This window comes from Gopherus evgoodei, chromosome 11, assembly GCF_007399415.2.
Source record: "Gopherus evgoodei ecotype Sinaloan lineage chromosome 11, rGopEvg1_v1.p, whole genome shotgun sequence".
NCBI lineage: Eukaryota > Metazoa > Chordata > Testudines > Testudinidae > Gopherus > Gopherus evgoodei.
This window is the reverse complement of record NC_044332.1, coordinates 68,208,298-68,233,826: the sequence shown is the minus strand read 5'-3', so window position 1 is coordinate 68,233,826 and position 25,529 is coordinate 68,208,298. Positions and strand designations below refer to the sequence as shown.

Below are 25,529 nucleotides of genomic sequence, written 5' to 3'. Positions count from 1 at the left end.
TGTGACAACATGTTACCAAAGCAATGTTGGGAGGGGGTGGGGAAAAGGGAGTTAGGTTAAGAAACAGAGATTACTATACCTCACACAGGTCTCATTTTCAAGCCTATATCCATCTTCGCAAGCTAGAAAATTAAAGAGAAAGGTGATGAGCATCCCTCAGTGGTGAACTGTAAGTAGGTGTGTATTTATTATTTGTATTGCTGTAGACCAGGGGTCGGCAACCTTTCAGAAGTGGTGTGCTGAGTCTTCATGTATTCACTCTTATTTAAGGTTTCGCATGCCGGTAATACATTTTAACGTTTTCAGAAGGTCTCTCTCTATAAGTCTATAAACTATTGTCATATGTAAGGTAAACAAGTTTTTAAAAATGTTTAGGAAGCTTCATTTAAAATTCAATTAAAATGCAGATCTTATCAGTTTAGTGCAGTGGTTCTTAACCTGGGGTGCACGCATCCTGGGGCAGGGCCAGTGCAAGGATATTTTCCGCCTTAAGCGAAACTTCCACCTTGCCCCCCACTTCACATCGGTCCATTGAGAGGCAAATCCCAGTGAGCCTTTATAGACCCCAGGGGCCAGTCATGCCCAGGGGTTGCTCCCCAGACCAGGTTCCCCCCTCCCCGCCCCCTGAACTCCCCTGAACGATGCACAGCCCCCTGCTCCGAGTCCACTTACTGGCTTTGCCGGGCTTGGGTGGCTGCAACAGCTCAGCAGGGAGGAGCTGCCTTCCAGAGGCACCGGAGAGCCAGAGCATCCCGCTTGTGGCAGCAGCGAGCCCCAGCCATGGAGGAGCCGGCACGGTACAAGGGGGGCAGCAACCCTGCAAAGGCAGCGGCGCCGCTAGCGGAGAGCAGCTGTGCCCCTCCCCCTCCTGCCCAGGCTGCGGTCCTGGCGCCTCCCCAGGGGCTCCTGCAGGCTGCAGTGGATGTATGCGGGCACCAGTCCCCATGTTTCCCCCGGCTACCCTCTCGCCTAGGGTTACCATATTTCAACAATCAAAAAAGAGGGGAGAGCCCTGCCCTAGCTCTGTCCCATCCACTCCCTTCTACTTCCCACCCTGGTTGCCGCAGTCAGAACATCCAACCCCCTGCCCCAGATCCTTGTCCCTTGACTGCCCCTCCTGGGACCCCTGCCCCTAACTGCCCCCTAGATCCCCACCCCCTACCTAAGCCTTCCTGCTCCTTGTCCTCTGACTGCCCCCTCCTGAAACTCCCCCACCCTAACTACCCCCCTAGGACCCTATCCCCTACCTGTCCCCTGACTGCCCCAACCAAAATTCCACGTGGAGTGCTGAGGCAGTGGGTTGGGGGGGAGCTGTGAGAGGGGCAGCGGAGACAGCAGCTCACACTCCCGGGCACCTCAGAACCCAAGTGCAGTGACGGGGCAGTGGGGGGTGCGCCTGCCCAGGCTGTGGCCTGGTGCTCCCCCCCGGGAGGGCTCCTGCTGCGGATGCATGTGGGCGGTGGTCCCCGTGTGTCCCCTGGCTCCCCCCTCGCCGTACTCGGGCTCTGCAGCTCCCGGGAGTGTGAGCCGCTGCTGCCATCCCTCCCACAGCACACTCAGGGCCCCACGCCCTGGCGGCTCACACTCCCGGGAGCCACAGAACCCGAGCGCGGTGAGGGGAGAGCTGTGGGGCATGCCCGCTGCCGGTCTGGGGTCCTGGCTGCTGGCTCCACTCAGCCTCTGCCGGCCTGGGGTTCTGTTCACTCAGCCAGCCGTGTGCTGAGCGGGGCCAATGGCCGGGACTCCGGCTGGCAACCGCATGCCTAGCAAAATCGGCTAGTGTGCCAAAGGTGGCAAGCATGCCGTAGGTTTCCGACCCCTGCTGTAGATAGCAGCTGTAGGCATAGAGTCATAGAAGTGTTAGAAGTGGAAGGGACCTCAATAGCAAATCCAAGCCAGCCCTTCCACTCAGTGCAGGACCTGGGGCATGTCTACACTTAAAATGCTTCATTGGCACAGATCTAGAGATGCAGCTGTAGCGCTTTAATGAAAATTGTCTAAGCCTGATGGCTTAGTCAATCCACCTCCCTTAGAAGTGGTAGCAACGTCAGTAAGAGAAAACTCTTTTGCCGACATAGCGCTGTCTACACCGGGTGTTAGGTTGGTATAACTATGTCGCTCAGGGCTATGGATTTTTCACACCTCCAAGCGACGCAGTTATACCAATATAGCTTTGTGGTGGAGACCAGACCCACGTAATAACTAGACCATTCATGACAGGTGTTTGTCTAATCTGATCTTAAAAACCTCCAATAATAGCGATTCCACAACCCCTGTAGGGAATTTGTTCCAGTGCTTAACCACCCTGACAGGAAGTTTTTCCTAATGTCCAACCTAAACTGCTCTTGCTGCAATTTAAACCCACTGCTTCTTGTCCTATCCTCAGAGGTTAAGGAGAACAATTTTTCACCCTCCTCCTTGTAACAACCTTTTATGTACTTGAAAACCATTATCATGTCCCCTCTCAGTCTTCTCTTCTCCAGATTAAATAAACCCAATTTTTTAAATATTTCCTCATAGGTCATGATTTCTAGACCTTTAATCATTTTTTGTTGCTCTTCTCTGGACTTTCTCCCATTTGTCCACATCTTTCCTGAAATGTGGTGTGCAGGACTAGACAACAAAATGGCAGATGAAATTCAATGTTGATAAATGCACATTGGAAAACATAATCCCAACTATACATATAAAATTATCTAAATTAGTTGATACCACTCAAGAAAGAGATCTTGGAATCATTGTGGATAGTTCTCTGGAAACATCCACTCCACGTGCAGCAGCAGTCAAAAGAATGTTGGGAATCATTAGGAAAGGGGTAGATAATAAGGTATCACACATATAATAAAAATATCATATTGCCTCTATATAAATCCATGGCACACCCACATTTTGAATGTGTGCAGATGTGGTCACTCCATCTCAAAAAAGACACAAAAAAGATACATTGGAATTGGGAAAGGTACAGAAAAGGGCAACAAAAATGATTAGAGGTATAGAATAGCTTCCATATGAGGAGAGACTGGGACTTTTCAGCTTGGAAAAGAGAGGACTAAGGGAGGATATGATAGAGGTCTATAAAATTATGACTGGTGTGGAGAAAGAAAGTAAGGAAGTGTTGTTTACTCCTCATAACACAAGAATTCTAACAGGGTTCAAAAAAGAACTAAATAATTTCTGGAGGATAGATCCATTGATGGCTATTAGCCAAGATGGACAGGGTTGATGTCCCTAGCCTCTGTTTGCTGGAAGCTGGGAATAGGCAACAGGGGCTGAATCACTTGCTGATTACCTGTTCTGTTCATTTTCTCTGAAGCACCTGGCATTGGCCACTGTCAGAAGACAGGATACTTGGCTAGATGGACCTTTGGTCTGACCCAGTATGGCCGTTCTTATGTTCTTATATTCGGTTGACTCCCTGGACCCCCTGGACCCAAAGCAATAAGGCTCAGATCCTGAGTCCCGGCTTAACTTGAGCTTGGATCCTCCAGCCCTGCAAAGTCCTGGGACCCTGCTTCTGAGCCCTGTGTTAGTGCAACTGCAGTGTAGACACAAGGGGGAGTAGCTTGGAGCCCAGGATCAAGGATGGGCTTATGTTGCAGTGTAGATACACCCTTGAAATCTTCAGAGCTTGAAAAGAGAAGACAGGCAGCATCTCAGCTCTTTTCCAAACACATGCACACGAGCTGCAACCACAACAAAGCTTAAATGTCAAGTATTTGGGCCTATTAATACATAATCTGAGACAGTGTTGGAGGTAGAGGAATGCAGGATCCACTGCTCTTAGTGTGAGGTAGGGAATGCAACATATGACAAAGAAGAGGTCAATATTCACTGCTATGGAGAGCAGAATAGAAGCACAAACTCTTATTAACAAGAAGCTGGGTATTATTTCTGGCATTCCTTGTCCTTTAAAGGCCTCCTATCAAGAGAGCCGAGTACAACGGGGTCCTAGTATATGAATGAGGCTCATAGGTGCTACAAAAATAAATACTAATAATAATAGGAACTCAGCTATCAGATCATACTGTGCAATTGCTATCAATTTTGGCCCATGCTTAACTTTATGCACAAGAGTAGTCCCCTGTCATAGGGCAGTGCACGTCTGGAGCACTCTCTGGTGGCAGGTTGAGGCATGACAAGCACACCTGCCTCCGTTTCGCTCCTTCAGACTCCCCAAGCAGTCTTTCTGAGTACGAATGGCCTTTGTGGGGTTCATTTATTTAAAAAGTCCCATGCATCTAAACCATAACGAAACAAGTCCCAACCAAGTCCCACAACCCAAGTCCAGAGAGAACATCCAATAGAGCCCCAGCATTATTTTGCCATGCCCCAGATCTCCAGAACACCACCACCATTCCTCAGCCCTCCTGTATAGCTCCAGGATCCCTCATGACACCTCACTCCCAGCTTTCTGGCCCTCTGGCTTCAGCTCTCCAACTCTGAGAGCCAGCAGACATCTCCCTCTGTTGCTCTGAGCCTTCAGCCCTCTCCAGTCATGACTTTCTGGCTCAGGAAGGATGGCTGGCTAGCCCCTCCATTGGCTTCCTAGCCCTCAGCTCTTTTCAGCCTGCTGGCACTGGCTCTTGAAAAGTCAGCAGGTTAACTCCTCCACTGGCTTCCTGATAAATCCTCCTCCTTTCCAATGAAGGCCTGCAGACAGCTCTCTGTTGCGTTCTCCAGAGACCTCCTCCTCTCTTTCTCTAATCCTTTAGCCCCCCAGGTGCTGTCCCACCCTCTTAACTGGCCAAAAGGGAGCACCTATCTGGTACAAGGGAGCTGAACTTATTTCATTTATGGAGCTGAGCCACACTGTGAAACCCGCCAACTGCCTTCAACGGGACCACTCAAGTGCTTAAGTGCCTTGCTGGATTGGCACCTCAGATAATAATTAGAGCTGGTCCCATTTTTTTTTATGGAACATGTTTCCATAGGAAAATGGAATCTCATCAGAATCAAAACTTTCTGTGGGAATATGGCCATTTCAATGACATTTTGTTTTAAAAATATTGGAAACGAAGCATTCTGATTTTTCGTTTTGAAATATATATATATTTTTAGATGTTAGAATTGGAACAACATTTTGATTTAATCGAAACAGAGCATTTCAAGTCATCCAAAACAGATTGGTTTTGAAAAAAAAATTGTTTCTACTTTTTGTTTTTTCTTTTTTCATTCCAATTCAGTAGCATGGAACTCCTTCTTCAGTCAGGAAGTCAAACTGCATCTCATTCTCTCAGGCCAAAACTAGTGATGATGATTTGACAAGGTATGCAGTTAGCCACCATTCTCTAGCCTGATTACTTTTCAGAGTCCAAATGCATCATTTTCTTATGTTCTTAAACTGCACTAGCCCACTGTGATGTGATCGACCTAACCACACAGCCTTGGCCTCTTGTGCAGATGTTAAGCCTCTGGGCCACTTTGTAATTCGTACTTCCACCTTAAAGCAGAATATAAAGCATATGGGATTGTAATAAGACCCCAAAGCTATACTTCAAGAAGAGCCTACCAGTGATAATCACGGCTGATCAGTGAAGGTCACTGTTAACCCACAGCAATACACCTGACAAGATCTTTGTCTCCTAGCTCTATGACTGTAGTGTGCAGTTTATAACATATGAAATGCCTTTAAAGTTCTTGTACAACTGGATGAATACATATCTAGTCATAAGACTGTATCTCTGTGTTCAGATATTTGGCAAGGAAAAGAAAAGAAACTGTGTGACATTAATCTGTACACAATTAAGATGGCACCATCATCATAGTAGACGAGGAGAATTCTGTAGCGGGGGATCTCATAACACCAATAGTAATTGACAGACTCATCAATTTTAAGGCCAAAAGAGACCACTGTGATCATCTCCTGCATAGCATAGGCTATAGCATATCCCTGAATTAATTTCTATTTCAGATCCAATAGCTGTGGTTTTACTAGAGCATATCTTTTTGGAAAAGCTCCAATCTTGATTTTAAATTTTCCAGTGATGGAGAATCCACTACCCCGACTGTTCAAAATTTTATTACTGATTAAAGGTAACTTTAGTCTAAAATTTGTCTAGTTTATTTTTAGTCTAAATTTGTCTAGCTGCAACTTTCAGCCATTGGATCTTATTATACTTTGTCCGCTAGAAGGAAGAACCTTCTACTGTAATATTTCTGTTCCCCATGTAGATACTTATGTATATGTTCAAATAACTCCTTAACCTTCTCTTTGATAAACTACATGGATTAAGCTCCTTGAGTCTACCACTGTAAGATCGGTTTTCCAATCCTTAATCATTCTCATGGTCCTTCTTGAACTGTGGACACGAGAAATGGACCACAGTATTCCAGAAGAATTGCACCACTGCCAAATGCAGAGGCAATATAACCTCCCTACTTGACAGTCCCGTTTATACATCCAAAGATCTCGTTAGCCAGTGTTGCACAGAGACTTTATATCAGCTCGTTATCCACCAGGATCCTCAAGTCTTTTTCAGAAGCACTGCTTCCCAGTCCCCCATCATGTAAGTACAGCCTACATTCTTTGTTCCTAGATGTATGGCATTACATTTGGCAGTACCGCTTGCTCCCAGATTACTATGTGGTCCAAATTGCTCTGTATGAGTGACCTGTCCATCCTCGATGTTGGGTCAGCTGCAAACTTTATCAGTGATGATTTTAAATTTTATTTCAGGTCATTGATAAAAACAGCGGAGGGCCAAGAATTGATCCCTGAGGGAACCCACTAGAAACCCCCAAGCTGATTCCCCATTTGCAACGTTACCTATCAATTAGCCAGTTTTTAATCCATTTAATATGTGCCACCGGTGATTTTGTTTTCTTCTAGTTTCTTAATCAAAATTCTGTGTGGTACCAAGTCAAATGCCTTACAAAAATCTAAGTATATGATATCAACTTTGTTACCTATAGCAATCAAACTTGTAATCTCATTTTAAAAAATCAGGTTACGTTGATAGGCTCTTTCTTCCCTCAACTCATGTTGACTGGCATTAATTATATTACTCTCCTTCAATTCTCTATTAATTGAGTCTCATATTAGCCATTCTATTGTTTTGTCCAGGAATTATGTTAGGCTGACTGGCCTATAATTGCTCAATCATCTTATTGACCCTGTTAAAATATTGGCACAACATTAGCTCTTTTCTAGTCTTCTGGAACTTTTCCAGTGTTCTAAGACTTATTAAAAATCAACATTAATGGTCTAGTGAGCTCCTCTGTCAATTCTTTTAAAACTCTCGAGCGCAAGTTTTCTAAACGTGCTGATTTAAAACTGTCTGGCATTAGCAGCTGCTATTTAACATCTTTCTTAGTTATTGTCGGAATGAAAAATATTTCATCATATGATATAAATACATTCTCTGATTTTTCCAAGAATAGAAATATTTACTTGACACTTCTGCCTTTTCTGCTCGACAGTTCTACCATTTCCATCTAATAATGGGCCAATACCATTATTAGGACTTCTTCAGTTCCTGAATTACTTAAAAAACTCCTTCCTATTGTACTTAACACTTCTGGACATAGATTTCTCCTTGTATCCTTTTCCTTCCCTAACCAAATATTTTCACTGCTATCAACTTTCCCTTTTTTCCATTTATTATTTATATTATTTTTTATTGCTGCTTTCATTTCCCTTTTAAACCAGTCTGGCTTTTTTTTAAAAAAAAACCAATTTTTTTTCAATATCTCGCGATTGTAGTTTTTTTGGCTATTTAGTTGCCAATCATCATTCATATTTAAGTCTGTCCATCATATTAATTGTATTAGATTTATTATGAACTTTCTCTTTTGACTTTATAAAATCAAGGAAGTAAGGTGACCAGACCAGCAAGTTGTAAAAATCAGGACGGGGGTGAGGGGGTAATAGGCACCTATATAAGAAAAACCTAGTAACATCGGGATTGTCCCTACAAAATCGAGACATCTGGTCACTCTACAAAGAAGAGTCCACAAGTAGAAGGACACGTGATGAGTGTCTCAGTTAACCAGAAACCAGGACAACTGCAAATAAATACAAAATTATATACACCCAACCTGCAAGAGGTGTCAGCAAAAGAGCAGAGCTAGAGTGGTTTGTTCACGTTACAAGATCCATGAGAGGGACTTGGGGAAATCTTCCTCCAGCCTGAGTAACTAGATTGGGCATTACAGAACCTTGCATTGGGAGCAATCCTATCTCTCAGGCTGTGCTTCACAAAGGTGACTGCAGCCTAACGATTAGTGTAGTCTCCATATCCTTAGCACTCTTCTGCTGCTTGGGAAATGGGGAAGGACTGGCCGATTTTGTGGTCTAACCTGACCCCAATCTCTCACCCGCAGGGATGCAGCTGCACAGCTGTGCAGTCAGTGCACCCCCCCACTTACGGGAACCAAAATTTTCCAGTCCCACAGACAGGAAAGCTATTGCATAGAGGGCGGGGGCGGATCCTGGATTCACCATTTCTGTGCATCTGAGGGTTCTTTAAATGTAATGCAGAGCTGCAGAACTCTGCTCCTATTTCCCTTTCACTACCCCGCCTGCTCTCCCCCTACTGTCATGCTGCTGGCTTCCAGTTCCTTTGACTCTGCATCAAAGAGAGCTCACTGTGCCACTCCCACTCTCCAAGCTTTTAACTATTACCAGCTAATCCGAAATCTAAACATCGCTGTAGTTTGGGGGAGGCAGGGGGTGTGTTGCCCCCACAAGGCGCGGAACTGGACATCCACACATGTTCCCATTAGCCTGATTGGAACTGCCCCCCAAATAAAGAAGTCAAACTATGCCTATGAACCTAAACTGGGAGGTGGAGGGGGCGGGATGGGGGATATTAAGGACTGGAGAGGCCTGCAGCCAGGCAGAACGTTCAACTCCAATCCTCTTTCGACTTTTCACTCAGGATTTCTTTTTGTCCAGCTTGACCTCCCTCTCCAAGTGAATGCTTGAGGGGACTCTTGGAAACTTTTGGATGGGAGGAAGTGATCAGAGCCTCTCTCAGCTCACACAAGGGCACATGGTTTTATTGAGAAAAATGCACCCCGCAAAGCCGACACGGCAAGCCTGTGGTGACCTTTTCTTCATCAACCCTGCAGGCTTGGTGACATGTCCTGGAAAGGATGGGAATGGCAGCTACCTGGAGATGAATGGAACGCATGAGGAATGGTATTTAGGCTGAGATTTTCAAGCTCCTTCCGGCTCCTTTGAGAACTCCTCCCTTAAACCTCATTAATATTAGATATTTGTGGAGCCAGAATTACCAGTATGCTCCAGGTGGCAGATTTCCCACAAGTGATCTTTAGCTTTTAGTCAGGAAAGAGACACACCTGGAGGTTTGCTGCTGACCAGTCACCATGCCTTTTGTCCTCTCCAAATCACACCCAACTTCCTGTAAAGGATTCCTGGTAGCCTAGTACAATTGGCATTTCCCACGGGAAGAAACACTATAATTAGAATGACCACTTGCAAACATTTAACTTGCTATGGGCTACATTTTCAGCACTCACAATCAGGGCCAGTTTTTCCAGACACCTCTGTCCCTTTTTAGGCACCTGTATACAGGGCAGTTTTTCAAAAGAGCTCAGCACATTGAGTCTGGCACTCTTTTGAAAAAAAAATCTCTGTAAATGTCAAATTGGGAGCTGCTGGATGCTGAGTCCTTCTGAAAATCTGGATCACACAACGGGGGGCACAGCTCTGTCAAAAATCAGGCCCTAACTGCAAATGCTGAGCACCTGAAAAATCTAGCCATGAGCTCTTTTGAAGGTCTTGCCCCACTCCCACATACTGTGGGTCACTAAAGAAGACAGCTTCCCGCTCTGTCCCCAGCTCTTGACAACATGAAGGTAAAATTCTCCTCAGCACAGAGGTGTGTAAAAGGCCATCTGCCGCAGAGTAATTTTTACCTATGCCATTTGCAGCTCATGGAGGTGTCATCCTCTCTAAAATGTCCGGATTGTCCTGCTCGTTTTAATCATAACAGAGGTGATGGGGTGTCTTTTATTGTTCTGCTGCAAGCCCCTTGACCAATAAACTATCTTATTTATTTTATAGATGGAATGAGAACAGAATGATCCCATCCCATCTGAGATACTTACAAAGCCCCTATTACCATAGTATTGGAGCATCTCACAAGCTTTATTCTTCGCACAGCATTCCCCCAGGGATGGATAAATACTATTACCCTCATTTTACAGGTGGGAAGCGAAGGCACACAGAGATGAAGTGACTTGCCCAAGGTCATACAGGAAGTCTGTGCCAGAGCAAGAAACTAAAGCTGGATCTCCCAAGGCCCAGGCTAGCACCCTAACCACTGGACCATCCTCTTCTCAGCCCCAGCCCCTGCAGTTACCTGCAGCAATCTCTTCATCATTTGACAACCCACCTTCCTCCATTCTTAGAGGAAAAAAGGAATGCTACTTTCTCAGACTGGAGCCTATTGAAATAAAAACTAGATGTTATTTTATGTGGGTTTCACACATCCTGTCTCCTCCTCTTTGTCGCTGTTAGATGCTGATGATCCCATTACATGTATGAGGTCAAAGCAGGGAAACATTACCACATATTTTTTAAAGCAGGCAGATTAGATGATTTTAAGCTGGCTTCAAAGACGCTGCAGACCTGACTAGAATTGCTTAGTGCTATTTGACAAGGTTCTTTCATTGTGCTGTCAACAAGAACCTAGCCAACTAAGGATGGCAAGGTTAAGGACTAATTGGGGATAGTCAACATAGCTTTACAAAAATACGCCCTACACACATGCACCTCCCCCTCTCTCCCATGTATACACTCACAAAGGAGTCATTTGTTTTACAATAGCATGTACAGACCCCAACTGAGATTGGGGCCTCACCGTGCAAGGCGCTGTACATAAATATAGCAAGACATATACCTTGTCCCAAAGAGCTCACAAATAAAGGTTGGGTGGGGAAACAGAGGCACAATCAGGTGAAGTGTCCTGCCCAAGGTCACAGAGAATAGCTGAGCCAGGGTTGGAAGTCAGGACTCCTAGGTCCCAATCCAATGTCCATTTGGTCTCTTACAAATTGTGGTATTGTCAAAACATGACTAATCACCAACTGGCTGCTTCATAAGACACAGCGGGGAAGATGGTGTCATCTTTTGTAGATTGTGAGTTCTTTGGAGCAGGGACACTTTTCCCACACATTTATACAGTATCCAGCATGTTGCAGTCACGGCTAGAAACAAAAAGTACACAATAACCATCCAAGTCATAAGTGTATTAATGATCAGGAAGCTGGACTTCTTACGACACACCACAGGAGAAATTAGTCTAGGCAGGCAATGGGCTCCATTGTACCTATGTACATTTATTTTGATCACTGCAGGAGCAAAATTGACCATAATTTATTTCAAATGTAGTGAAATAGCTCTGTGGCTGCTAAGGCAGTCATTCGGAGATACTGGCTCTTGTATTTAAATGTCTATTATGATCCTTTTGAAGATAAAATAAATTCACACTCCTTCTCAGCTACTTGGTCATTTCAAATATAGCTTGTGAATTTAAAACATTTATCTTTTTACTTCCCCTGGAGTTCAAACAAAAGAACAACACAAAAAAGTGCGCTATGTCATCTGTGCACTATGCCACTGAACGGCTGCCTCTGGCATTCCAACCCCTTGTCTCTTTTCACTGGATCTTTCTGACTTGCACAGCAGGCTCCCAAAAGTGATAATATTATGATTACTCTAGTGAGAGAGAATATCTTCAATTTCTACTGTAAGCACCATATCCAAATGGAAGAAATCTAAACTGTTAATATTTATTCATAATCTGAGCTGCTTAGCATGCAAAGAAATACAAAGAACACTTGTGAAAATCATTTCAACTGGAAACAAATATTAAGCAAAAACCAAAGCAAACCCGGCTGTGAAATGAACAATACCTCTGCAGGAATGATCTATCTTCTTGTATTTAAAGTATCCACTCTTGCACTGACAGACTGCAATGCCATCTCTGTCAGTGCAGTCCGAAGTTTCTTTGTCGCATTCAGGGTCCTTCTGTTTGCACAAACCGCCAACTATCATAAAGACATTACCAGTATCAGCACATGTCCTTGTAAATACACTGTTATGCACATTGATCATCAGCTTTCCTGCTGTATCACACTGAGGTTGGTAATGTTTTCCCCTGTTTCTTATTAATATTTGCTCCCTTTTGAGATAAAGCCACAGGACCGGATACGGCAGTCCCTACACAGAGATTGGTCCAAACATGTAGGGAATGGGTTGTAACCAGAACATGGATTTGAATTCTACAGCTGTCCTTAGTTCTGGGAGATATATATCTGTATCCTTTTTGTTATGTGATTGTAGCGTACCTAGTACAATGGGGTTCTAGTCTATGGTTGTGGTCCCTAGCCACTATCACAGTGCAAATAATAATATAATATAATAGGCATGAATTGAAATCTTGCATCTGAACACTCCCTGGCTTTGGAGGGCTTATAACCTGGATGAGATTTTTGCCTATTTCTGCAGTAAATACATAATTTATTTATTATGAGGATCAATATTGAACAGATACTAGAGATGGAAAAGACCTCTGAGTCATCAGGTCTATCTCCTACCAACCAACACAGCATTGTTCCTTGCAATATATTTTTGAGTGCTTTGTCCAACCTAGTAATCCCTTGACAGAATTCAGCAGTCTCACAGATCTGGCCATATTCAGTTAAATGTGTATGAAATCTTCAGTTAAAAAAAAAAATAACTTGTATGCTGTGTTCTTTTTGCCATACACAACTTGTGCTTCCAGTCTAGATGATTTCTTTCAGATTAAGGGACACAAACATTAAATCCCTGTTAGAGAGAAACAGAGTATCCTTCACTCTGTAAAGTTCTCCAGCGTAAATGCTCTCACATCTCTGCCTTTAGCACAGACCGACTCTCTGACATGTAAAGATGTAGTATATAGTAAGGAGAACCACAGCAGCATACTCCACAAACACTGTTATAATTTCAGCCAGATGTAATTCCCCACACTTCTGGTACAAACAAACCAAACTAGGAGAATAGAGAAGAGAGGGGTATGGCCCACTGCTCTTAGCATAGAACCAGGAGCTAGAAACTCATGATTCTAATCCTCTATGAGTATGTCTACAGTGCAATTAAAACCCATGGCTGGCCTGTGCCCAGATGACTCGGGCTCCTGGAGCTGGTTAGTTGCGGTGTAGACGTTGGGGCTCGGGCTGAAGCCTGGGCTCTAGGACCCTGCGAGATTGGATGGTCCCAGAGCTTGGGCTGCAGAACTGAGCCCAAGCAACTACACCACAATTAAACAGCCCCATAGCCTGAGCCCAGGAGCCTGAGTCAGCTGGCACAGGTCAGCCATGGTTGTCTAACTGCAGTGTAGACATACTCTGCTGTGGCCTTGGGTAAACTACTACCCTTGCCTCATTTCCATTCTCTTTAATACGGCAACACGGGGAAATGAGCAATCTATGTTTGTGAAGTACTTGAAGACGAGAAGGGCTATATTAAGTACAAGGTATTAGGGAGTGAATTCTGCAGTATAGGAATGCACTCCCAAGACCAGGTCTCTGAGCCTGCAAGGATTCTGAACCAGGCTGTGCAACATATTTGCTTGCAGAACAAGGAAACCCAGTACCATCCTTAAGCAGCATGAAAATGGATCCCGTCATCTTAATGCTGAGTCACAGAAATGTGATTGGCCAGAATAAAAGAATTAAGGGAAATGGAGTTACTTACTGCCTGTAAAGATTTATAACTGAACTACAGGCCTGATCCAGCACCCTCTGCAGTCCGCAGAAAGACTTCCATTGGCTTTGCTGGGCTTTGATTCAGGCCTGACTGAGGAGAGCTGGGTCAAGCTGGGTGAACTTGGATAACAATAAATCATTGCTACAACTTCTGTGACATTATGTCTCCCAATTGGAGCTCATGACTCTTTACTGTCCCAGCTCTTCTCGATTCCCTTCCCTTCTGAATTTGTCAGTCTGATTTTTAATACTCCTGTAACAGACGAATTTGTGCTGTCAACAATTCTGTTTATCTTTAATAGGAAGTTAGACACTAACCCTCCCAAAATAAAAGTGCAGAAGAGGCTACCCGCTGGACTTGGTCTCAGCTGGCCTATCAAATCAAATGCCACCACTTTAATTGGGCTGGCGGCAGGAATTAGCAGGTGAAGAGCTTTGGCATCTGTTATGCAGGAGGTCAGACTAGATAAGCAAAATAGCCCCAGAGAAAAGGAGTTAAAAATTCCCAACTTTCAATGGCCAGACCATTTTTTCTTTAAATTGTTTTAAATGTTCTTTTTCTTTCAGACTCAGGGCCAAGGCTAAATGTTGCCAACTTTCATCCTCTCAGCAAAACATCTACAGTTATGTCACAAAACTCTGGATGTAGATCTTTTTAATGGAAACTTGTCTCTCAAATGTCCCTTGTTTCATGGGATAACACTCATTTTCGTCTGAAGGCTACCTGTGTTGCACACAAATTTGGGGTTCTCTCACTTGGACTGTAACATCAGGAATACAGTCTCATGAAATGGAGGCTACAGAAACCTATGTCCATGGAAGGAAGGAATCCAACAGCGTTTTAAAGTTTCTTTCATGAATCATGTTTCGGTTCTTAGTCACACACTGCATCCCATATTTGGTCCTTGGCAGGTGGAGGGGTCTGTATAGAAATGTTACTCTGCCTTGAACCATTTTAATACCATTCATTTTCACCAATGGAATCTGGCACCAAGAAAAACCCACCCCCAGCATGTACAGATTAACTATAGCAGCCAAGAAACGCTATAATCAAATTGACTGGAAGGGCTTGTCTCACCATAAACATCATTTGGGGTCACCCTCCCCTTCTTTAGCAGCACGAAGCTCTGCACTCAAATCATTTTGATAGGTTCAAACCATGTGGTTAGAATAAGTCTCGTATATTTTTGATCTGGATGGGATTCAATGCCGTGCCCAGAGATGAAAGGACCATTCACAATGACTGGAATTCTGTGCTGTGTAATGTCTTTCACCCATGTAATGTTTTCACAAAGAGGCAGATTTCTCATACATGCGGGTAAGATAAAACTTGAAATCTGCAGTCTCTTTTTACACTGCAGGGACTTTAAGATGACTTCCATTTAAATGAAATAAATATTTGAAAGGGACTTTTCAGAGGCCCACAGTCACTTTAAGAACACACAAACAAATAAAAGGCTGATTGCTTTCCACTTTCATTATGTGGATGTTATTTACCTCTGTGGAGCAGCATAAAGTTGGAGATGAACTGGCAGGTTTCAGTAGGAGTTTTGCAAGCGCTAATGTAGCTTCGTACACTGAAAACAATGTCAACGAGTGTCACATTGGATGCTAAAGAAAAGGTGGTTTGGACTGAAACTCGGACAGAATTGGACTCCCTGCCAAAAAAAAAACAACAACCTATGCATCACCGTTTTGCATTTTATTTCATTGTTAATATGTCCTCGGCAGATTGTTATTATTAATACCAGTAACACATAGCATGCATAAAATACTTGATATTGAAAAAACTGTCCAAACATTAGCTAGTCCCCATAACAACCCTGTCTTGTATTACCCCCACTTTACAGACAGGGCAAACATACATTTAAGACCCAATTCCGTCCACCCGTCCGCACTGAGATACAAGTAATTCACAATGAAGCTAGTGAGAGGAGATTCTCATATTTTTCAGGGGCAAAATTAGGCCTAGGGATATTAATGACCTGATTTTGAAAACAGGTATCATTGACTTCACTGGGAACTAGGGTTGGTCAGCACTTCTGAAAATCAGGCCATAAGTGACTTGCCTAAGACCACAAAGCAAGTCAGTGGCAGAGTACTAAGATGTTGCTTGCTCTCAGCTCCATAGCGAGTCCTCTTTTATGCCACACTGTGTCTATCTTATTATCAACTGCAAATTTTGGATCCAGAGCTGAACTTCCCCAGAGTTTTCGTCTGTTCAGATCAAGGAGGTTGGTCCTCCCCAACACATACATCCTTAACACATACATTATATTACATTCCTTACCTTGCCGCTTTAACTACTGAGTGGTAATAGCCAGGTAACGTCGAAAGAGACATGTTCAGCTGAAGGAAAGAATGAATATTCTGTTACTGTTTGGGAATTAAACAAGGATCTCTGACCTTCGCAACAGCCTCTTATTACAATGAGACAGAGAGGCCTTTGTATTGTCAACAAGGGAAGGATGAAGTCGCTATTGTGCAGCTTTGGACATTAGCAAAGTCCTATGGTTTATAAAAATGGGAATCTGTCCTGGGCCTGCTGTGCAGTGAGCACAAAGGGTGAGGACCAGCTAGCAAAGCAGTGAGGAAAGAGGCCTGCATAAGGCAGTATTCAGAAAGACACACTTGGACGCTGCACATCATCAAAGATACCTCCCCCTGAATCCCACACTCAAGTCATTTATTTTGATTTCTCCTAAGCCTGTTTAGTCAGTATCTTCCTGCTGTAAGTCCATCTTCCTGCTGCTTTAGCTATGTCACCAGAAAAAAGTTGCCTTGCTTGATAAACAGGCACAGCGAACTGCTGTGACCAAGGTCTGCTAAAAAGCTGATCTAACTTGTGAGAAGGTAAGAATGAAGACATGGTAGGCAAGAGAACTGTCCCTGGTATGAATGATACATGGGGCTACCTCTCCACTATGAGCTAAGAGTTTGAGTTTCCTGCTTGTGTACACAAACTCGCACTCGCTTGTATTAAGCTATGTGAGTTTCAATAGCTGTGTAGCCACGGTAGCAGCCGTGGAGGCATGGCTTCGGCTTAGTTGTGCCGAGTACAAACCCGCCTGAAACTGGTGGGTAAGTACATGGCACAGCTACGCCGTGCTGCCGCTGCCAGTGCTACCACGGCTACACTGCTATTGATACTCGTGCTAGCTCACTGAGAGTAGTGGAGTACATGTATGCGAACAGGGGAACCCCAACCCTAGCTCATAGTGTACTCAGAGCCACAGTCATCGTTCCAGCACCATGCTGGTATTTATGAGACTTGTTGCTGAAACTGGGGGAGTCCAGGATCACTGGCCCTGAGTTTGCCTCCGAACCTGCAATAAAGAGCTTTATATCCCCGAGGGTACGTCTACACTACGGGATTATTCCGATTTTACATAAACCGGTTTTGTAAAACAGACTGTATAAAGTCGAGTGCACGCGGCCACACTAAGCACATTAATTCGGCGGTGTGCGTCCATGGTCTGAGGCTAGCGTCCATTTCTGGAGCGTTGCACTGTGGGTAGCTGTTCCGTAGCTATCCCATAGTTCCCGCAGTCTCCCCCGCCCCTTGGAATTCTGGGTTGAGAGCCCAGTGGCTGATGGGGCAAAAATCGTTGTCGCGGGTGGTTCTGGGTAAATGTCATCAGTCATTCCTTCCTCCGGGAAAGCAACGGCAGACAATCATTTCACACCCTTTTTCCCTGGATTGCCCTGGCAGACGCCATAGCACGGCAACCATGGAGCCCGTTCAGCTTTTTTTTTTACTGTCACCTTATGTCTACTGGATGCCGCTGATAGAGGTGATACTGCAGCGCTACACAGCAGCATTCATTGCCTTTGCACGACAGCAGAACGGTTATCAGTCGTTCTGTACCGTCTGCTGCTGTCATGGTGCCCCTGGCTGAGGTCGGGGCCTAGGGGGCACAAAGACAACAACTGTGGCTAAATGACTCCCCGAGTCAACCCTCCTTATGGTATCTAAAAATAGAGTCAGTCCTGCCTTGAATATGGGGCAAGCGTACTAGAGAACCAGTGTATCAGAGAGCACAGCCACTCCGTGTCAGATCTTGCAGAAATGATGAGCTGCATGCCATTCACGGGGCGTGCCTCTGCAACAACCCCACCCGTTGCTTTCCTCCTCCCCCAACCTTCCTGGGCTACTGTGGCAGTGTCCCCCTCATTTGTGTGATGAAGTAATAAAGAATGCAGGCATAAGAAACACTGACTTGTTAGTGAGATAAAATGCAGGGAAGGCAGCCTCCAGCTGCTATGATAGTCCAGGCAGGACATTAAGTGGTGGGGGAGAGGAGCCCAGCATCCCGCAGCTATGCTAGGCCAGGCAGTACAGAATCTTTTCTTTACACATGAAAGGGAAGGGGCTGATGGAGCTCAGCCCCCAGTTGCTATGATGAGGACAGTTACCAGCCATTCTGTACCATCTACTGGGAATCATTCCTATTTTTACCCAGGCGCCCCCGGCCGGCCTCACCTGAGGCCAGCCAGGAGCGCTCACGGGCTCATGACCAGGATGGCTATCAGTCCTACTGCACTGTACCATCTGCCACCGGGAAGGGGAGAAGAGAGGATGCTACTGTTTACTGCTGCAGCACCGTGTCTACCAGCAGCATGCAGCATACACAGGGTAACATATAAAAAAGTCAAGAAATGATTTTTCCCCCTTTTCTATCACGGAGGGGGAGGGGTGGTAAATTGACGAGATAGACCCTGAACCACCTCGGACAATATGTTTGACCCTACAGGCATTGGGAGCTCAGCCAAGAATGCAAATGCTTTTCGGGTACTGTAGGATAGCTGGAGTCCTCGGTACCCCCTCCCTCCCTCCATGAGCATCCATTTGATTCTTTGGCTTTCCATTACGCTTGTCACGCAGCACTGTGCTGTGGACTCTGCATCATAACCTGGAGAGTTTTTTTCAAATGCTTTGGCATTTCGTCTTCTGTAACGGAGCTCTGATAGAACAGATTTGTCTCCCCATACAGCGATCAGATCCAGTATCTCCCATACAGACCATGCTGGAGCTCTTTTTGGATTTGGGACTGCATTGCCACCCGTGCTGATCAGAGCTCCAAGCTGGACAAACAGGAAATGAAATTCAAAAGTTCGCAGGGCTTTTCCTGTCTACCTGGCCAGTGCATCCGAGTTCAGATTGCTGCCCAGAGCGGTCACAGTGGAGCACTGTGGGATACCGCCCGGAGGCCAATACTGTCGATTTGCGGCCACACTCTTTGTGTGGACGGGTGCAGCGTTAAATCGGTTTAACGCTGCTAAAATCGGTTTAAACGCGTAGTGTAGACCAGGCCCAACATTGGAAACTGCAGTACAACAACAAATCACTAGGGGAGGGTACTCAATACAAGCCAATAGGCAGCCCCAGCCTAGTCAGAATGAACTTTGCCTTAGTTTAACTCACTCAGCCTCCTTGAAGCAGGGTCTCTCCATTAAGGTACTGATGGGATGGGGGATGAAATAATATTTAAAAAATGTGCAGATCTTTTAATATAATTATCAGCCTAATCATCCACCCTTATTTCCTGCCTGGTCAAACCATCCCTCAGCCAAGGGGGGAAAAAAGGAGCTAACGATCCAAGTCCCACATCTAAAGAGGCCCATCCACTGGCATGAAGGAAGAGCTGAGGTGAGGTGTCCCACATCTCACTGGTGAAGCCTGGCTCTCCCGGGCGGCAATCAACAGCGGTTTTGGCCTTCCCAGAGATGGGCAACTTAGACTGGAATAGCATGAACACCAGCCAGTATTATTCGGCTATATGCAGTTTGTCTAACGTGTACTCTTCTGCAAATGCAGCATTCCTATGATTTATTTGTATTGTGGGAGCAACCAGGAGCTCCAGTTGTACACCAGGACCCACTGAACTAGGTGCTGTACAAACAGAACAAAAAGACAAGGCTTGGCCCACAGAGCTGATTCATGTTTTAATTCCCACACAAACAAAAATTCTGTTACGAGGCACTGGAATAACACACTCAGACTCATAGAACTGGAAGGGACCTCAAGAGGTCATCTAGTCCAGTCCCCTGCACTCTTGTCAGGAATAAGGGTTATCTAGACCACGCCTGACAGGTGTTTGTCTAATCTGTTCTTAAAAATTTCCAGTGATGGAGATTCCACAATCTCCCTGGGCAATTAATTCCAGTGCTTAACCACCCTCACAGTTAGGAAGATTTACTTGAAGACTGTTATCATATCCCCTCTCAGTCTTCTTTTCTCCAGACTAAACAAACCCAATTTTTTCAATCTTCCCTCATAAGTCATGTTTTCTAGACCATTCATCATTTTTGTTGCTCTTCTCTGGACTTTCTCCAATTTGTCCATATCCTTCCTGAACGTGGCACGCAGAACTGGACACAATAGTCCAGCTGAGGCCTAGTCTGTGCTAAGTAGAGCAGAGAATTACTTCTTATGTCTTGCTTACAACATATTTACAGTCTTTGAGGAGAAGTCCTCAGCATCTGGCATGGTCATGACATAGTAAATGACAATGCCTGAACCAGAAAATTTCATTGGTACAAAGATAAACCCATGATTTAGAGTTGCTGTATCTTGTGTTTTGTTGCACAGATCATGATGACGCTGGATGAAATCTACACGTAGCAGCATTTGTTAATGTTCTAGAGAAGACACTTACCATTGTTGTTATTTCATCTTCAATTCGATGGAGTTCAGAATACTTCCCATGAGTAGTGTTCAGTTTTAGTACAACTTGATCAACAAATGTTCTAACTAAAATTAAAAACAAAGCCTGTTAGCTACAAGGCATGCAGCGTTGATACCCCACGCTGCGATCTTATCATGTCCCATGAGCTAGACAGGGGTTAGCCTGGTTGAAAACTGCAAGTGCTATAGCAATGGGAAACCTATGAGTTTACCACTAATAAAGCATTGATCCCATGGGATTCTTCACAAGAGATTGTGCGTCAGCCCCAGTGTCCTACCTAAATTCCAGCTCAGATAGTTATATGTAATCAACTGAATACCTGTAGCTTAAATTGAGAGAGAGTAGTTCTTTTTCATTTCCTGTCCTAACTTGATGCGCAGTGGTACTACTTGCTGTTAATCAGTCTGCATTCCGCCAGAGAGGTTAACTATTTTTCAAAGCCGGGTGAAATAATTCTTGTATTACATACAGTATAATCTCTCTGTCTCTAAAGGGATATTTACATGGCTGTTCTGAAGGTCTTGGTAGACCAAGATCATCTGCCTTTCCCCCCTCCACCAAGTCTCTTTTTTATACTGTATTATTTTGCTCATTCCATTTCTAATCTTCCATTCTTTGCATCACGCATCTTGATCTTGCTGGGTTTTTTTTTTAATTTTTCCAAATCCTTCCTATGTTGTGGTGCCCAAAATGCATACAGCTGTTGAGATGAAGTTGCTGTAGGCTCTGAGAGAGCAGCACACACACAACCTGCATGGCCCAAATACGGAGTGCAACAGGTGACAGAGACTCCAAATGGGACGGAACAAAAACACTGTTAATGCGGAAACTTTAAATATGTGGCATTCATTCTTCCGTGTAAACAACTTTCTGTAATCCCATTACAAGATCTTTATTTCTGATTTAAAACTTCAGCGTTGCCACCTCTCATATTTTCTGTTTGTTTTTCATATTTTGGTTTCTTAAAGCCTCCTACTATGATATCTCTCGATAACCTCTCTGCCGCCTTTTTTTTTTTTTTTTTTTTTTTACTTTTAGCCCTCTCATGTCAGAAAGCTCTGAAATGTAACCTAGGTTTAATTTGTGCTGGGGTCTACAGGCCCCACACCGAAGCTGGGCTGGGAGTGAGCAATATTTGAGCTAAGGGTGGCCCTGCCTACGTGCACGGCATGTTCCCACGGCACATACACTGGTAGCTCAGGGAAGTGGGGAGGGAGCTGCAAGCTCCCCAGGAAGCAAAAATGAAGCTGAGGGCTGTGTCAGGAGTGGCCACAGCTTTGTGAAGGCTGTTCTGGAAGCAGGGATTTTGGTCCCTCTTCCACTTTTGGGGAGCTGAAAGCCCTAAAAGAGATTTGCTTCAACAGGACACTAAGAGACTGAAGAGTGTCTGAAGCCAGCAACCATGCTCCAACTGGAATAGCTCCAGACTGGTAGGAAGTGACCCAGGGGAAATGTAATTTGGGTAGCTCAATAGCTGGGCCAAATGTTTGATAAACCCCTAGGATACTGGGTCAGGACCAGTGGAACGGGTGGGCCCAGATCCCCTACTTTTGCCCACTCCCCACTCTCTGTAGTGACAGAGCCTCTGTGAAAGCAATCTGAACACACACAAGTGATTGAGGCTGCAGCCAGGGCCCCTCTGGGTTGACTAGGCTGGCAGAAACCATAAGACCATGACCCAACCACTAGGACAGCTGGTCCTCCGATCATCCCACTACAAACCTCAAGACTCAAAAACTACACGGCAAAAAAAATCATTCAAAATCTATTTTTTTAAAATCCTGTGATTCTTAAGCTAATGTATTGATTTTGGGGACTCCTGACTCATGAGTTTTGAAGGCTTGCGGTTGGCAATATTTAATTTTCAACAATATGAGAGAAGATGTCAAATTTGTGTAGGATTTAGGGAACGTTGGGACTGAAATGCGTGGCCCTTTGAGATGAGGTACACTTTAGAGTTAAAAGCATTGTTGCCTACCTAGATTTATATAAGCCTCGGGGTAGAAGCTAAAACTCAAGTTGGAATTTGGTCAGAATAGCAGGGATTCTATCCCTAAATCTTCTATTAAATGTCATGAGATTGTCAGTGAAAATGGGGAATCACAGTTTCAGCTTTCTATCTCATCCAAAAGGCAAATACAGTTGCTGATAACATTAGAAAGCTTCCAATCCTTTCCCACGCCTTCAGGTACACACAGAGGCCAGGTGCTCCTCTCATGGCAAGTTTTGTACCAGAGAAACCTCACTGACTTCTCTGACTCCTGATTTACACTGGCATGATAAAAGGAGAATTAGATTCCTGGTGTTTATATAATCTGTCTTTTTCTTAGTCCAAAATAAAATAAAATCTTTTGCTATCCTAGCAGTCCATCTTAAAAATGCCCATCATGAATACCTCAGACATGATTCAACAGCACTAATTTTACATTTGTAATTCTTTCAGATTGTGGCTCACAGTAAAGTCATGTAAAACAAAGTCACTTCTACAACGGTCCATGAGAAAACCCTGAAATTCAGAGTCATCTTGCATATAGAGGTGATGACTTGGATATTGAATAATTGTGCTATACGCTAAACGAAAGCTACAAAATAAGGCCTTGTTCCTACAAAGACTTATGCAGTTGCTTAACTTTATGCACATGATTTGTCCTACTGAAATCAAGTACATAATGGCCCTACTAACATGCACCTAAGTCTTTGTAGGAGTGGAATCTAAGTATTTTGTGGAAATCTTTGGATTGTTAGAATTCATTAAAACACCCTGGATTTTCTGTCCTTAAAATACAAATAAACCTGCAAACCATATTTGAAACAATGCTGTTTCTATAGCTTTACGAAAGTGGAGGAAATCTTTAAATATTATAAATCCCAAGGACATTTCACCACAAAATACAGCAGACTACATATATAGAGACAAAAAGGCAATTATGCTAATGGCAACCAACCACTGGTAGCTGAATTTTAAAGGAAAGGATTTGTCTGATCCCTGATTTTATTTCTGTCTTAGATTTTTTTTTTTAACTGTGTATTTCTCTCTCTTTCTTTCTTTTTTTTGCAGGGCAATTATCTACCTAAATTGCATTTCCTTTTTCTAGTCGGTATCCAACAGGACATTGCAGACATAGGAGCCCTGAGTATTATTACATGTGGCCAAATCTGGGCAGGGATTAGAAAGACATTCATCCACATCTGAAACAAGGGAGAAAACACAACAGCCGGTAGAATCACAGAATTACAAGAAATCCTTGGCAGTAGAACTAAAAGACCCTCTATGTATTGCAGTATGACTCACTGCATTGTTACCACTTAGTATTATTTATCCTGTTCTTGATTATCCTGCTGGAGTTGAGTGAATAAATGCAAACAGCTTTCCCATGCTCATTCAGTAGTTTTACTGGCTTTGCTTCAGCCCCTGTGAATAATAATGCCTAGCTCTTATCAATCACTTTTTATCAGTAGATCTCAAAGTGAAGGTGAAGGAACTTGCCCACGGTCACTCAACAGGCTAGTGGCAGGACCAGACACACAACCCAGGTCTTCTGAGTTCCACACTGGTAATCTAGCCCTGGGGTCGTGGCCTATTTTCTACAAACAGCTATCATTCAGGCAATGCAGACTGATTTATTTGATGTTGCTTGAATTGTCACCAGTATAAGACGGAGGAGCATTGGCTCCAATACTGTCCTTTACCTTCACTGCAGTTCTCCTTGCCAGGCTGGTGAACATTTGCACTGATATTTGCCCATAACACCATTAATAACGCATTTCCATCATGCAGACAAGGGTTTGTGGAGCAGATATTGACTGTGAAATAAGACATTGGGGGATTAATTCCTGGCTTGACTAGCATGACTGTATTTGTCTATTTTCAGGTGCTTAGCATGCCGTACAACTGAGCATCCAAATTCTTATGGGAAAAAGCATTGGATTCTCACCCCTTTTAAAAAGAACACCCCCTTTTTGCCATGTCTGGAAATGCCCTTCATGACACATGTGTTTTCCTCATTAGTAGGAATATAAATTATGTACATGTCCAAGTGCAGAACGTAGCCAGAAGGGTTGGCTTGTTTGTTGATTACACCGGATTACAAGACAAGCTAGGTGGCACATGTCACTCAGATTTGTTTGGTGGTTATTACTGAACAGTGTAATTCATAAAGGCTGGAAGGATGGTTTTATGGTAAAACACAGGATTCAGGAACTCCGTGCGCTCTTGCTGGCTCTGCTGCAAACTTACTGTGTGGCCTCAGACAGGTCACAGAGGCCAAACATTTAAAAAATGGCCACTGATTTTCGGTGTCCAGCCTGAGGCAAACTGATTTCAGAGTTGCTGAGTGCTCACGCTGATGACTTCACCTGACCAGAGTTATGGGTGTTCGGTACCTCTGAAAAGCAGGGCTAAGGGGTCTCAAAGTAGGGCACCCAGAAAGTAAGTAGCCAAAAGGTACTTCTCTGATTTCAGTTTTCCTGTTGTAATATGGGGAGGAAACTGATTACCAAAAATGAAGGAAGAGGGGAGGAAGGAAGAGGGTGTGGAATTGCATGGATACTTAAGTCTTTATACCTTATTCTTAAAATATGCATTTGCCAAAATTTTGAAACGTGAGGGGAAGAAATTGTGAAAACATGGAAATTTTCTCTCTTTTTTTTTTTAATGTCAAGATTTGGAATACTGTTAAAATCTTGAAATTCAAAAACTTTCGACCAGCTCTAACAGGGATGAGATACACATGGGACTCCACCCCGCAACTCATATTCCTGGTGCATTCTCACTGAAATCAATGGGATTGCTTGCATGAGAAGCATGGGCTATTAATTCCTTAACATTTCTCAGGCATTACAAAATACAGAGCATTATTAAATCCATAGTACAAAGTGTTAAGTCCAGGTCACTGAAAGGATTTCCTCTTTACAGTAAATGTCAAAACCTGATTTTAAAAAAGGAATCAAGTAACAAAACATGATTCACTCAATAAAAGATGGCTACATTAAATGACATTCTCAAGTAAATGCATTAACCCCATGTCACTATTCCCAATATAATGTTATATACTTAAATACAATCAGTAAAAAAATATTCAGCCATAGAGTCCAGTCCTGTAAACACTTATTACTGGCTGT

At 43.9% G+C, this 25,529-nt stretch overlaps 1 protein-coding gene across 2 annotated transcripts in view; it reads right to left on the bottom strand.

Moving 5' to 3' along the window:
* LOC115659875 (protein HEG homolog 1-like) overlaps positions 1-25,529 on the bottom strand; it is a 37,581-nt gene that overhangs the window by 9,285 nt on the left and 2,767 nt on the right. For both annotated transcript variants that reach the window (XM_030580607.1, XM_030580608.1), the window contains exons 2-8: positions 24,099-24,212; positions 23,480-23,597; positions 20,379-20,473; positions 16,010-16,068; positions 15,217-15,377; positions 11,884-12,018; positions 80-122 (exon numbers count right to left, since the gene is read on the bottom strand). In XM_030580607.1, coding sequence (XP_030436467.1) covers positions 80-122; positions 11,884-12,018; positions 15,217-15,377; positions 16,010-16,068; positions 20,379-20,473; positions 23,480-23,597; positions 24,099-24,134 — 647 coding nt within the window. In that variant the 5' untranslated portion in view covers positions 24,135-24,212. The remainder of the gene's footprint in view (positions 1-79; positions 123-11,883; positions 12,019-15,216; positions 15,378-16,009; positions 16,069-20,378; positions 20,474-23,479; positions 23,598-24,098; positions 24,213-25,529) is intronic.